The following is a 14,102-nucleotide window of genomic DNA, read 5'->3' as shown; positions in this document are numbered from 1 at the left end:
AATAATTATTCTTATGTTTGATGCTTTAAAGAAGCATAAAAATATTAAACCTTCACAGAACAAAAGAAAAGCTATATAACAGAATCAAATCCTCATGCATAAAATTGGATGTGATGTAATTACATGGTTTTAGTTAAACGAGAAATGGAGTAAATGAAGTTTTACTATGGATAAAACAGCTGTAAATACATTTAACAGGTTCAACATACTATATAGAAGTGTAAGTTACAGGTAATATTATAATGTAGCACTACTTTAGTGTTCTATTTCTTGAAAACCCGTTTAAGCATCTCATCTAACAAAACAAAAATAGGACATGTACTTTTCTGTATTTTCTGATATGAACAATTATTGAGACTTATAATATTCTCAATAATGCAAGTGCACAACTCTTAGAGCTAAGAACAACAACAGCTATTTCTGGTGTCTTGTAAGAAGAAGTCAGCAGAGTGAACATGCCCTATTTGTAACCTCCTGGTTGGCTGCAGTAGGAGTCATCTGGTCAGGAAGCCTCCCACAGTGTGATGGCCCTAAACAGCATCTATACTAGCGCTCACACATCGCCTCCGTGCTTATTTGTATGATAAATGTGAGCAGTGGCTGGATGGAAGATTTGCAGCTAATTGTTTTCGGCGATCGTGCCAGTCTACCTGTAATCATCAGAAAACAGAGCAAAGGATTGAGGTCTGAGTCCGGTCAAATGTATCCAGCATGTTCCCAGAGCTGGATATCTCGGTAATGGTTTCCTGAGGCAGATTTGTGTCACGATGGAACAATACCTGTGGCAATTTCAAGGCACAAATGCACCAATTTGCCCACTGATTAGTAGGTCTTATTCACTTTAACCTCCCACCCCCATATTCTGCTAGTTTGATAGAATAGTTTGCGAGAAAACAGGAAGGGAGAATTGGGATTTGTTCACGACTTAATATGTCACTTGTGTTTCGATTGTGCCAGGTGAAGAAAATGAAGCCTCATTTTGATCCATAAGAACTGAATCTTCATTGTCTGTTACTTTGCTTTCCTTGATATTTGGTTTTTGTTCTTTAGGAGGTTGTTAAGGTTGAACACAAAACCGTCTTGTTTGATACTTGCTAATCCACTGATGTCATTAACATCCTATTAACTGGGTGTGATTTCTAGTTACAGTGGATTTACATTGTGCGCTCCATATTTCTTTTTTTCCCCCTTCAAAGCTGTTATTTGCAGAGAAAAGGCCATTATCTGCACCAAACTTCACCTCTGTAATTTCCAAAATGAATTCCCCGCCCTCCCTGTCATCTTCCAATTACATTTCTCATTCTGCCTGGATTTCATGGTCACTTCACGGTTGCATGCATGTCTCTTTTCTCCTTCATCTAACCACGCTTTCTTGCCTGTCAAGGAGACGCGGCTGTTTTGCAGGCTCGCGCACGTCTTTCTATAGTTTTGCATTTATGCGTGTGTTTGTCTGTCTGCTGAGTCTGTGTGGGTGTCTGGACTTAAATATGCATGCACATACGTGCTAGCGTACCATGGAGTTGTGGTATGCGAACAGTCAGAATGACAGTAAGTCATTGTACTTCTGATAAATGAGATGATCTGCCTCGTTGTGACGATCTGGGGGGTTGGACTGTTGTCGCTGGAGTAATTAACTAAGAAAAGTTTGCCTGTATGTGCTTCAGTGACCTTGAGGAAACACCTGGCTGGATGGGATGTGATTGATAATGTGTTCCAGATCTCAAGGTTGTTTCCCTTAGCTTCCTCCAGTCTATCCATCAGCCCGCTATTGTGTGTCTTCTCTTCTGCTTCTACTATTTTTTTCCATTAAAAAGTAAAATCACAAAATCCAGTTTATGACATCACAACTCAGTGTGTAAGGCTCATGCCTAAAGCTTAGACCTTTGGATGACTAAAGGGAAATTTTCCACTTACGACAGATGAGTGTTCATATTCGCAGTTTATTCTGTACAGTGAAGCTCAACTGTACAGACAGTACAGTCTGCATCATTAGTGTAATTCTGTTTTCTCAGCCAATTTGACATCCAAGTTTTCATCTGATGTAAAGTGACCAACTTTTGCCTATATTTTTGGCTCAGTATATGCTGGTAGACCAGCATTAATGTGCCATTGCACTGGCTCAGAAACTCTACAGTACACCACAGATATTCCCTCATTTGACGTTTTTAACGATGGCAGCGGACAGAGCTGTCAGTCCGGAATCTACCATACTCGATCAAGTTTAGAGCTGTGCGACTGCAAAGGCCATGGCATATGATTCACATCCGTTTTATACATTTCAAACCATTCAGTGACCCGTCATGCCCTATAGATGGTGGCATTGTCACCCTGGAAGAGACCACTCCCGTGAGGATAGAAATGTGAAGGGGTGGGATAAATCTGATCGCACAGAGTACCGCTGTATTCGTTTGTGGTCACACGTCTGTCAAGTAGACCTAAACCATTCCAGCAGAATGCCCAGGAGCATACACAAGAGCTCTTCACTTTAAAGATCAATGGGGTACTTTCTGGTTTTGTTTTTTCCTTTAATTTGTCACCCACCTGTGCACACCCACAGCTCCACACGGAGACTCGTTGGGCCATTATTTCTTTAACCCCAGTCTGAATGTCCCCACATTTTCTGAGCCAGTATCGCTCTCTATTTCCTCGCCCTCCATTCAAGGTACAAACACATTAAGGTCGAACTCCTAATAGCCTGTGTGATGGATGCCCAAGCATAATGAGCTCTTTATGAGACTTAATACCTACTGTTAATCAATGGACATAGCAGGGCACTTTTCAATACTACCTTCTAAGCATTTTAAAATGAGCCCTCATTGAATAGATTGACTCACATTCTGTATACTTGTCTCTCCTTCTCCTCTCTCTTCTAATTCTTCCTCTGCTCCTGCATGTAATTAATTACATCACATATTCAAAAAAGAAATGATGCCTGTCCTTTAGAGATGCCCTTGTCTGCTCTCATATTGATAAAAACTATTAAGACTGAACAGTATTTTTGGTGCAAATGCAATGCAACGCTGTAATTCTGTGGGTGGATCGGACTTTTTTCAGCCTCAAGTAATGGAACCATGGGTTCATTACCATAAATATCCCATAGTAGCTATAGCTGGAGGAAGGGTGCCTGTCAATTACAGCTGGCTGTTTGGTTGTTGTCATATCATTGTACTTTGATCCTTGGACGCCAGCGTAATGCATTCCACAAGGCTGCAAAACTTGCATCAAGCTTTATTAGCGTCATTATCGTATCATAGACGCAGTGTCATAATACAAATGTTTAGTTGCCTTACAGGCTGTTTTACAGTTTATGTCAAGTTTAGGAGACTCTGTTGTCTCAGGTATCGCTGGACTGAATATGTGTGTTAGCGATGTTCTGTTTGCGTGTATCTGTGTTTGGGTGTGTTTGATTATCCCTCAAAGCCTCTAAGGGAGCCGGATTCATTCCCACTCTGATAATGAGGGAGAGACTAGCAATGCCCTCAAGTCATTTCTCCTCTTCTTCCATCCTTCCTGTTGCTTTTCTTTCTTTCTTTCTTGCCTTTTGCATCTTCTTTTATTATTATTTCTTTTTAGTCTCGATAATGCACCTGCACTTGTCCACTTTCGTTGTGTGCATACCTCCGCCAGCATTGGTTTAGGATGACCGCATTTGAGTCCCTCTCTGTTCTAATAGATTTAAATGCCGTCTGACCATTTTTCATCAGCGCGGTCAATGGCTGACTGTCTCTGTGGACCACAGTGCTAACAGCTCTGTTTCGCCCTGCAAAGCGTAAGCGCAACAGGGATGCTCTGAAAAAAGGAAGGGAAGCAAATTAGAGGAGCCACCTTAGACTGAAGGAAAACATCTGCACCAAATAATTCTCTTTAGTGATGGATTGCACATTTTTTCATTCAGTTAATATTTAAGTTTAATAAAAAAGACTGGAAATTTATATCGTCTGATTCATCGCTTTCCTAAAGTGCAATAAACTATATATTTAAGGACTTGGGAGTTTTTAATAGCAGAGGTTGGCAGCATTCACTCCTGTGCAGTAATAAAGGAATTAGTGTGTATTTATAAAGGTAATATACAGTTTTACTAAATGTACCCACCTAAAGAACTAAAAGGGAGCTTTGTGTATGTGAGGGAGGGCGAGCATGCACCAGGAAGATTATGTGATATGCCTCCGTATGTTCAATGTGCACCACGTGAACACATGTTTTAGATGAAAACAAAACAAAATCTGAAATGCGAGCTTTGACTGTAGGATACATAATAATACATCTCAGTGAACAAAACCAGTTTATGTACATTAATAAAAGCAAAGCTTAGCTGTGCACAATTTCACTGGGATACCTGTGTATGGGAAATTACTAGTGCATGAAAGAGAAGGAAAGTCCTTGGTGCGCAGCTCCACGAGCTGGCAGTGCTCCCTTGGTCTGGTTATGATGAGCCAGGCTCAGAAGAGTTGTGGTTTCGTGTGTGTGTGTGTGTGTGTGTGTGTGTGTGTGTGTGTGTGTGTGTGTGTGTGTGTGTGTGTGTGTGTGTGTGTGTGTGTGTGTGTGTACAGGTTGAAGAAAAAGCGGTTTGTTTTCCTTGCGGAGTTGAGAACTTGCCTTGTTGCTCTTGTTGCTTGCTCGGTAAAGTTTGCTGGAAGACTTTGTGTTGTGGCTGCTGTTACTAATTAAAAGAGAACCATCAAAGACATGAGAGGGGTCAGAGAGTAAAAGTAGAAAGGAAGAGAAACAATGGGGACTTGGGGGTTTTATTGCCCTGCTATCAAGTTACAGTTGCAGTAAGTGACTGGAGGAGCGGTGTGACTCTTTCCTTTTTAGTTCACCTTAATCACACAAATTAACAAGTTAATCTGTGGAAATCCTAATGGTACCTACAATAGCCTTACTTATCCTGCATCAATACTCTAATGTGTTTTATATTTGCCTGGCTACTCATGTCCACTCATGCTGTTTGCTCCTGTCTTACTTTGTCTGTATATTCTGCTGGGAGTGCGAGGCGAGAGTGAGTCACAGCAGTGCATCCATTAATTTTAGACCTGTCTCTGTCTTTTCCCATCTCTCCATCTCTTCCTCTTCCTGTCTCTGTTTTCCAGGTGACTGAAGTGGAGACTGACATTAGGGAGGCCCTTAGGAGAGCCCTTCCTCTCCCGTCACTGCCTTCTCCTCCGTCTACTCTGTCTTCTTCTCGCTGCATTCAACCCCCCCCCCCCCCCCCCCCCCCCCACACAACATCAGCATGGATCTGAAGGACCGCAGAAATCGCTCACTGACCAGGGGCCGCTGCTCCAAAGACTCCCAGTATAACACCTCCTCCCTGGACGCCGATGAGTGTCGTGTGCCTACCCAGAAGTCCTACAGCTCGAGTGAAACGCTCAAGGCCTTCGACCATGAGCAGAGGCTGCACTACGGCGGGTGTGTGACGGACCTGGTTCACCATGAAGCTGATGAGTATTCTAGGCAAGGTCAGTTTGCCCTAAAATCCCCTGTACATATATATATTTATGCACCCACTCTATGCTGGACTCAAGACATTACTGAGAAAATCATGTACCTTTATGACCTCAAAGGACATCTGTTTTGGGAAACACACTTATTTGCTTTTTTGCTTATTTGCCCAAAGGTTAGAAATCCACCTAACGAGACCTAAGAGGCTTATTTATGTATTCAGATAAAAATAATGATATAAAAATAACATGCTGTTGGCTAAGAAGGTGTATTGAATTATGTCTTATTTTTGCACATTGCATATACACTGAGCAAATGCAACACAATAAACAGCTATAGCAGGGCTGTCAAACATAAGGCCAGGGACCAGAATCGGCCTCACAAAGACTCCAATCAGGCGCACTGGTTTACAGCTTTTCCACTCAATAAAGGACCCTCCTCAATTGCCATTCATACTACACTAAAGTAATCAAGTAACAGATTAAATGACAGAAAAGTTCTTGTTTTTCTACTTTCTACTAAAAGGGGCATTGTCTGTGAATTTATTAAAAATGTATATTTTATTGCAGTTCTGGTAGTTCAGTAGGCAAGGAATGATGAACTAACAGAACTTTTTCTGTAATTTTTCACATTTATAATGGTCACTGGTCCGGCCTACTTAACATCAAAGTCGTATGTAGCCCATGATGTAAAATGAGTTTGACATTTCTGTGATATAGCATCTCTTTGTTTTTCTATTTGTACCTTCGTTGCCTTAAATATTTTAGGGCAATGAAGCAAAGGTTCAGATTCATTCAGCAAAAGAGCAATAACACATTTCCCAAAGTGTCATATGATTTTTTGGAATAACATTTTGCATTATGCATAATTTACCTGCATAAAATACAGCTTTGTATTAAGCATAAAAGAGAGTTTGGGTTTTTTTTGCAGGCAATATGCATCCAGGGTAATAGGAGATGACGACTACTAATTGAGATTAAAAAGCGAAACTCAAAGCTCTTGGGGGTAACATTTCCCTGTCAAAATCTGAACAATTATTTCTGATGCCTGCGTAACTCCAGTATTGTTCTGTCCAGCACAGGTGGGTGAACCTAGCGCAGTCATAGATTTCAAAAGCCTTTCCACTCCTTTTCTGTGATCCAGCATTACGTAAAAAAAAAATTCTATCACATTGTGAACGGCCACGTTGTTGCATGTGAAAAAGGCTTCCAGCTGTACGTTACTTTTAGCCACTATGCGTTTTTTGCTTCTGTTAGCAAGCTGTTAATGTAATCAGATCCTGCACTTTGCGGAGGAGGACCAAAGCAGACCTTTAACACTGGCAAGGCTGTCATAATGAACTTCTGTATCCCCCAGTGAGCAAGCTAGCCGATAGGCCGATAGGTCATTTTTAAAGGGGTGGGTCAGCCTTCGTAGCCCATGTCTTTAAACTGTGTGTGTATGTGTATGTGTGGATTTGTGTGTGCGTGTGTACGTGTATTGCAGGGGGACATGAAACAGGCAGTATTGATCCTTGGCTAGTGAAAGGAGTCAGACTCAATGGGATTGATCTCTACTAAGCTCTGTTTTCTCTGCATGGACACAGACAGAGGAGGAAGCCAGCTCAGAGTAATACAACACTACAATGCCTACGATAGATAAAAAACAAAATCCCCCCCACCTCCGTCAAACAAATGCATAAATAAATGTGTATAGTATGTTGAAGAATCCTTGGTGGTTTTTTGCAAATAGAATATCGTCATTAAAGCTTTAAAGAAAAGGTGTAAAGCTACGGTAGTAGCTTCTAACTGCATGTGGTCTCAAGAAATTTGAGAAATGGATCAATCGGGCAGTAGTTTAAAGAAGAAAATGTGCAATGGCACACTCACAGGGGAGAAAGGTTTTGGAAGAAAGGAATACAACAGAAGAACATACTTCTTCTGAGGCAAAGGTAACAGCAGAAAATGGAGGATTGATTGGCAGAATGGATGAAAGACTGGAAGCAGTGGTGTGTGTAGATTCGGACACACTCCAATGCTGCACTGAGCTGACCTCACACCAGGCAATAGCTGGTCGATACCAAAGTCCTCTCAGCCTATCGGCTCCCTCGAAAGCCCAGAGCCGCAGATGCATCGTGGGAAGTGTGGCCACAGGAGACCAACAGTGTTGCAGCACCATATGGACTGTGACACTACGGGAGGAGGCATGGTGCTGGAAGGATGGAGAAAGAGAAGGAGTTGAGTGTGAGAAAGATAGAGCGAAAGAAGCAGCAGACAGAGTTTCCATGATCCTCCAACTAGATATTTTTATAACTAGTATGTGAGATAACGAGGGATGGAAACAATGTGTTCATATTTTGTCGTTATCAAGTACTTTAGCGGTAAGATAGAAAGAAGCGAGATACTTTATTTTCCTTACAGATAGTAGCTGGTAGACTCAGAATATTGACTTTTTGTTCTATTGATTTTCTAAAAAGAAAAAAACCTAAAAGGTAAATGCAGACTCAGTTTATATTGTCTTGTAGAATAACTAATAATCAAATAATAGTTTTTACTGTCTTGTTCCTTTACATGTAAATGAATACATGGAAATACTGTATATATGGAAAAAACTGAGTTTTCACAATTATAAGAAGCTTTGAAGTCTGTATTTGGTATAACCACCTTTCTTCTTCAACATAGCCTGAACTTTCTCAGGCAAGATTTCTTGTAGTTTTTGTAAGAAGTATTCATGAATGGATTTGGATTTTAGCTGCCTTTTGTTCCAATCCCTCTCATGATGATCCCTTACTGCTTCAATAATATTGATAATGTTCAATAATGAGGTCTGGGGTCTGGGGAGGTCAGTCCATGACTGTTAGTGTTCCACTGGGTGTTTTTCTAGCCAGACATGCTTATACTCAATTGGCAGTGTGTTTGGGATCTTGGCCATGCTGAAAAATAAAGCCATCACCAATCAGAGGCTTTCCAGATGCTACTGCATGGTGGATCGATATCTGATGGTACTTTTCTTCTTTCGTAATTTTATCAGTTTTGACAAGATCCTGAACACTTGAGGCTTGAATGCAGCCTCAAACCATAATGGATCTCCTGACCTGCTCTGTACACATTGAGAATAATTTGAAGAATAAATTTCTCATTCAGATGCATCATTCCATGTTGTCACTGGTTTTCAGTTCTCGTGTAATTTAGCATACCTTTAGCATATTTATAATAGCGGAGTCATCTTAGGCCAAGCATTAGATTGATCAGATGACGTGTCCAAATAAAAAAGTTCAAAAAACTTGAAAGATTTTCCGGAGCAGTTCATGACTTTTGCTCAGCGCTGTAAATTAAACTAAAAACAGCATCTGGTTTTGGAAGCATATTTGCAGTGTGCTTTGGAAATCAGCAACGATGAGATTTTTCTCTGGATTTTGTAGTATTAATTTTTTAAAGGTAGTATAAGATAGTCAAAGGAGCTTGCAAAGAAAAGCGTCTGGACTTCTTTAAGTTACTTGAAGACGTTTCACCTCTCATCCGAGAAGCTTCTACAGTTCTAAGGTCAAATGGTGGGGAGTCCCAGATTTAAACCTAGTGGGAGTATCCCCCCACAGAGGGACAAAAGGACCCCCTGATGATCCTCTAATCGCCTGAGCCGAGGTGTGAAACTGGGTGTGGGTCCCAATCAGCCAGAGTTTCGGGTGAGCTCATTGTGAAACCTGGCCCCACCTTATCATGCGAATTCCTGAGGTCAGATGGCCCAGGATGTGAGTGGGCATTAAGGCGTCTGGGGAGGGAACTCAAAACTGGATTATAGATGGCAGACAGTTGGTGTCGTAAACCACCGCCTCTGTTCAAAGATGGTCGCTCACAGTGGACATAGATGGCTTCTTTCACTCCTCTTTCAAACCATCTGTCCTCTCTGTCCAAAATGTGAACATTGGCATCCTCGAAAGAGTGACCTTTGTCCTTAAGATGCAGGTGGCATGCAAAGTCTTATCCTGTGGAGGTGGCTCTTCTATGTTGTGCCATGCACTTGTGAAGTGGCTGTTTGGTCTGTGGCTGTGATGAGGTCTGTGGTCCACTATGGACTCCCCAGACGCCTTAACGCCTACTCACATCCTGGGCCATCTGACCTTATCGCATGATAAGGTGGGGCCAGGTTTCACAATGAGCTCACCCGAAACTCTGGCTGATTGGGACCCACACCCAGTTTCACACCTTGGCTCAGGCGATTAGAGGATCATCAGGGGGTCCTTTTGTCCCTCTGCGGGGGGATACTCCCACTAGGTTTAAATCTGGGACTCCCCACCATTTGACCTTAGAACTGAAGAAGCTTCTCGGATGAGAGGTGAAACGTCTTCAAGTAACTTAAAGAAGTCCAGACGCTTTTCTTTGCAATCTCCTTTGACTACGATGACCTGGATGACTAAGAACCTTCACAGACGTAGTATAAGATACATCTGCATACATATCAAATGAAAAATTTATCACAAAAGTTCATCTGCTTTCTGCATTTCACATTAATGTTTGAACTATACAGCATGTTGAGTTGTGTTCACTGACTGCTGTTTCCTATAATTAAAGAAATAACTCAACGATATTGAGAGATTATCACCTCATGTGACTTGCAAGGTATCATTCATTTGAAATAGCAACAGAACAAAATGACCTCTGCCTTGCTAAGAGGTAATCAGTCAGCTAACGTTCATTCATGGGCGGCTGAATGAAGCATTTAGGAATTTGGTCTGTTTATCTGGTTGAAAGATGAATTGTGCAATATGTTCCTGCATGTGGCTGAAATCCTTGATTTTTTTCTGGGTTTTTTTGATCCTATGTCAGTCCAAACATACTGCACATTTGTGCAGCCCTTTTTCATTTCAGTTTATTTCTAGTGTTTGAAAACTAGCTGTCTGAAATGGCTCTTTGGAGATCCTGATAAAGCGGGCTCAGTTGTGTCTTCCAACAGACCCCCCACTTTCATTGGATATCAACTCCACTGTTTCCCCATTACACACTTATTACCTAGTCTGCTTGGATAAGCACAGCCAAATAACACAGTCTTTTTCTCAACATAACATGCAGCAGCCTGGAAAGCTCATTACAAGTGTTCACTATTTAACACCACAAAGCCATGCATTTGAAAACACGAGTGATCCCAATAAGGCGCAAATCTGACTCCCATAATAGCCGAATACGAGAGACGCATTGGCTGGATTTATTTTATACATAAAACTGTGACAAGTTTCATTTCCCTGTCTTGTTTTTTTCAGCTGGTTTGTTAGCAGTTTGAATCGCTTCCAAATTGAACCCACGACAGATATAAAAATATGACAAAAGTGTAAAACATCACTCTGAGCGATGTGCAGAGGCACACTTCCCCATACTCTCCTACTGCACTTTCTCTTTGTTGTATTCACCTCACTGTCTCTCTGATCTTTCAACTCATAGTACATCTCTTTGTCTCTCTCCAAGTCCTTTCCGCGGCTCCTATTTAGCGCATCCCAGGGGTGTGTCATCCCTGCAGGTCCACCTCGAGACAGCAGGCATTAGCACAGCCACTGCAGTCTCTAGAAGCTGTGGCCTTTCCTTTCAGATGGATCTAAATGGGCCCTTCTACATTCTCCTCTGCTGTTTTACCCCCAGGGCTTGAAATCAGTGTCACAGAGAGAATCCACCACCCACCTATCTACCTCACTGCCTGGACAACACTCAACATCATCTACTGTCCCTTCTCAATTGTGTATCTGTTGCTCTCTCTTTCTGTCTCTCACTTTTTTTCTCACTTTCTTTGATGTCCTTCTTTGCTTTTCTGTCACACCTTTCATGTCTGCTCTTTCACTCACATTCACTTTCTCCCCATTTCTTTCACCCTTGCTGGCCCTGTATTGTTGCTTTAGTGGTCATATCACACCTTTGTGTTATGTTCAGGCCCCCTCTATGGATTTGAGACCAAGCTCATGGGGTGTGACTTCATTTTAGACTGCACACAGGCTTTGCCAGCTATGTGGGTTCTATAGGTCTGGCCTCTCGTTTTCAGAGATATGGTCAAATGTGCACGCGTGTGCCTATATTACCAGAATGAGGCCACTGAAATCTGAAGAGCTGCACTATATATCCTGTGTGGCCATTTTTCCCTCATTTTGCATTCCCTTTTCTCCATTGACTTTGATTTGACAAATCACTACAGTGGCCAAGGAATGCCTTGTCCAAAAACTCTGGCCAAACTCTGCCACTCGTATCCTGGCACGATTACCTCCGCTGTCTGTATTCAAGACCGAATGGCAAGGAAAACCCACTGTGAGGTGGCTGGGAAGAAGCTTTATGCTAGAGAGGCTTCTTTTGTTTTCTCTGTCCTCTCCATTCTTTGGGGAGACTTCCAAATATCTGTGAGAAAAGCAGCAGCAGCAACCTCTCATAATATGTCCTCTTCAGCAGGATTCAGGGACTCATCCTAACCCTCTGGAGAGAGCATCCTTCTGTGTGACTGTGTTTGCAGAATCCTCCATGAAAAGATCAAAGGAACCTGTGTAAAGTCTTACGTGATGAAAGTGAGACTATTTCAAATCGCTCCTCGGCTTAGGTGTGTATTTACTCGGCCACACAAACATCCCCTAAAGGCCTCTTTCCATTCAGAGTGAGCTGTCCACCGATTTTAGCAGTGTCAAACTCATGATGGGCATTGCTGTTGGAACTCAGCCCCCAACGATTTGTTGCAGATCCACATTTGGACCCAAATTATATATTTTTTTCATTTTCCTACTTGCCATGTTCAGGCCCTAAATACTAATTCAACTTTAAGAAGTTCCCTCTACAGTGACAAACTAGTTTATAGCACCCTCAGTGGCTTGTGAACATGTTTAGCTGCACAGTAGTAGCATTTCCCTTTCAGATAAACATCCCGTGGGTACACGGTTGAAGAAGCAATATATTTGTCTCTTCCATCTGATGTGTGATTACAAGTAGAGGTGCCTCTAGTCCTTAAAGCAAGGCTTCCAACAACTTTCAACTGTGATCCCCAGTAGGAAGCCAGTCGGTGTTCTCATTTATGATGCTTTACTCCTTTGTCTTCTTCTTGGCTGTGACTCTTACACAGTGGTGATTTGAATTAGGGTAGCAGATTGTACCTACCACATATTCCTTACTTAGTGGTGCTTATCACTTGCAGCAGTCGGTGGCACCATGCCTCTCAGAAGGAATGCCCATTTGTTTGTGGTCCCTTCGTGGACCAATAGCATAGCTGTTCTGCACCGGGGACACAGAAGAGTAAAAAAAAATAGTGTAAACAAGTACGAATTTCCACAAAATTAAAGTAAAGCAAAATAGAGAATGCAAGTTTTGTATTCTTCTTTGTGTATATTCATGCACACATGCTTGTCTGTGTGTTCGTGCATTCCACCGAGTTACTGTCAACCTGTACTGCTGATGATCAAAGAGAGAACAAAGCAGCTGCATGCTATTAAAAATAAATGGCGGTGAGATTAAATACAATCCCTCCCCTCTTCTTCCGATCCCTCTTTATCTTTGTCTTCTCCCTGGCATTCTGTGCCTCTGCCAGCTGCTGACACTCAAAAGCATCCCGTAGCTGCAGCAATAGAGCAGCAGAGTTGCTGAAGAATATCCTGGGGCCGACTCCACTCCACTCCTCCGATCCTCAATGCGCCCCACTCACCCCATCCCCACATTCGCTCTTTTAGACAGGAAACTGCTCATCTGGGTTTGTATATGTGGCCCCTAAACATGCAAGGATGTCTTTAAAGGGGTTTACAACTCAAAGTAGCATCTGGTCCAGCATTTGGCACACAGACTTGCGTATATATTAAAGGGATCTGGTTTAAACACTTAATTTAGTTATTTTCCCCGCATTACGAATTTGTGCACATAAACCGTGTTTGTGAAAGATTGAAAGGGATTATGAGTTGTTTTGGGAGTAAGTGCGGGCCTGTCAGAACCCGATGTGCCCTTGGAATTCACTCTTCGACATCATCTACACAAAACCAAAATGCACCTCGGCTTAGTTTTGTCAAATCCTCCCCCGTGCTATAAAAGTAAAAGTGCTTCGCTATTAGGAATGATGTTCACACAGGTGCATGCACAGCACATGAAAACACAGGGTAACAAATGAGACAAATAACAGGGAGAGGCTTGGGAAATGCATGCTGATTGTGGCAGCTATTTAGCACCGGTGCAGGCTTTTATTTGCAGACACACGGGCACACACAAATATTGGGTAACAAACAACACTATTAATTGACAGAGTCCAGGGAAATGCATGCTGACATTTGCAATTTTCTTAGAATAAAAATCATTTATCAGACAATTTTGTGTGGGTTTTGTGAGAGTTGAGTTAATCTATGTTTACTATGTAATGACCCTCTTTGACTCTGCTTTGGCAGCTTTTGATAAATGAGGCAGATTGTAAATGTCACTGTTATCAAGTGTTTTTTTCTCGCTCGCTCTCAGTGGAGTCAGTTGCTTCCTAGGCTGTAATTAAACACGTTCCTCCGCGACAGAATTTAAATGTGTTTTGCGTGCAAAGATATAGGCCACATTTCTTACATTATACATGTCCATATATGTTTTGACGTTCCCCCTGTCCTTGCCCAAGTAACAGAAAGGTGGGTGAGGAGGGCTGTGCAAAGATTGGCTTTGCAGCTGATTTTGCAGCATGTAGAGGTAGGCTTCCCATATGTCATGGGA

At 42.1% G+C, this 14,102-nt stretch overlaps 1 protein-coding gene across 1 annotated transcript in view; it reads left to right on the top strand.

Moving 5' to 3' along the window:
* LOC145432173 (teneurin-2-like) overlaps positions 1-14,102 on the top strand; it is an 80,860-nt gene that overhangs the window by 52,693 nt on the left and 14,065 nt on the right. Inside the window, exon 2 of the mRNA XM_080308787.1 lies at positions 5,091-5,459. Within this exon, the coding sequence (XP_080164913.1) occupies positions 5,234-5,459 (226 nt within the window). The 5' untranslated portion in view covers positions 5,091-5,233. The remainder of the gene's footprint in view (positions 1-5,090; positions 5,460-14,102) is intronic.

The sequence above is a fragment of the Astatotilapia calliptera genome, chromosome 2 (assembly GCF_964374335.1).
Source record: "Astatotilapia calliptera chromosome 2, fAstCal68.1, whole genome shotgun sequence".
Lineage (NCBI taxonomy): Eukaryota > Metazoa > Chordata > Actinopteri > Cichliformes > Cichlidae > Astatotilapia > Astatotilapia calliptera.
The sequence above is the reverse complement of the archived record's forward strand: the minus strand, read 5'-3'. Positions and strand labels throughout refer to the sequence as shown.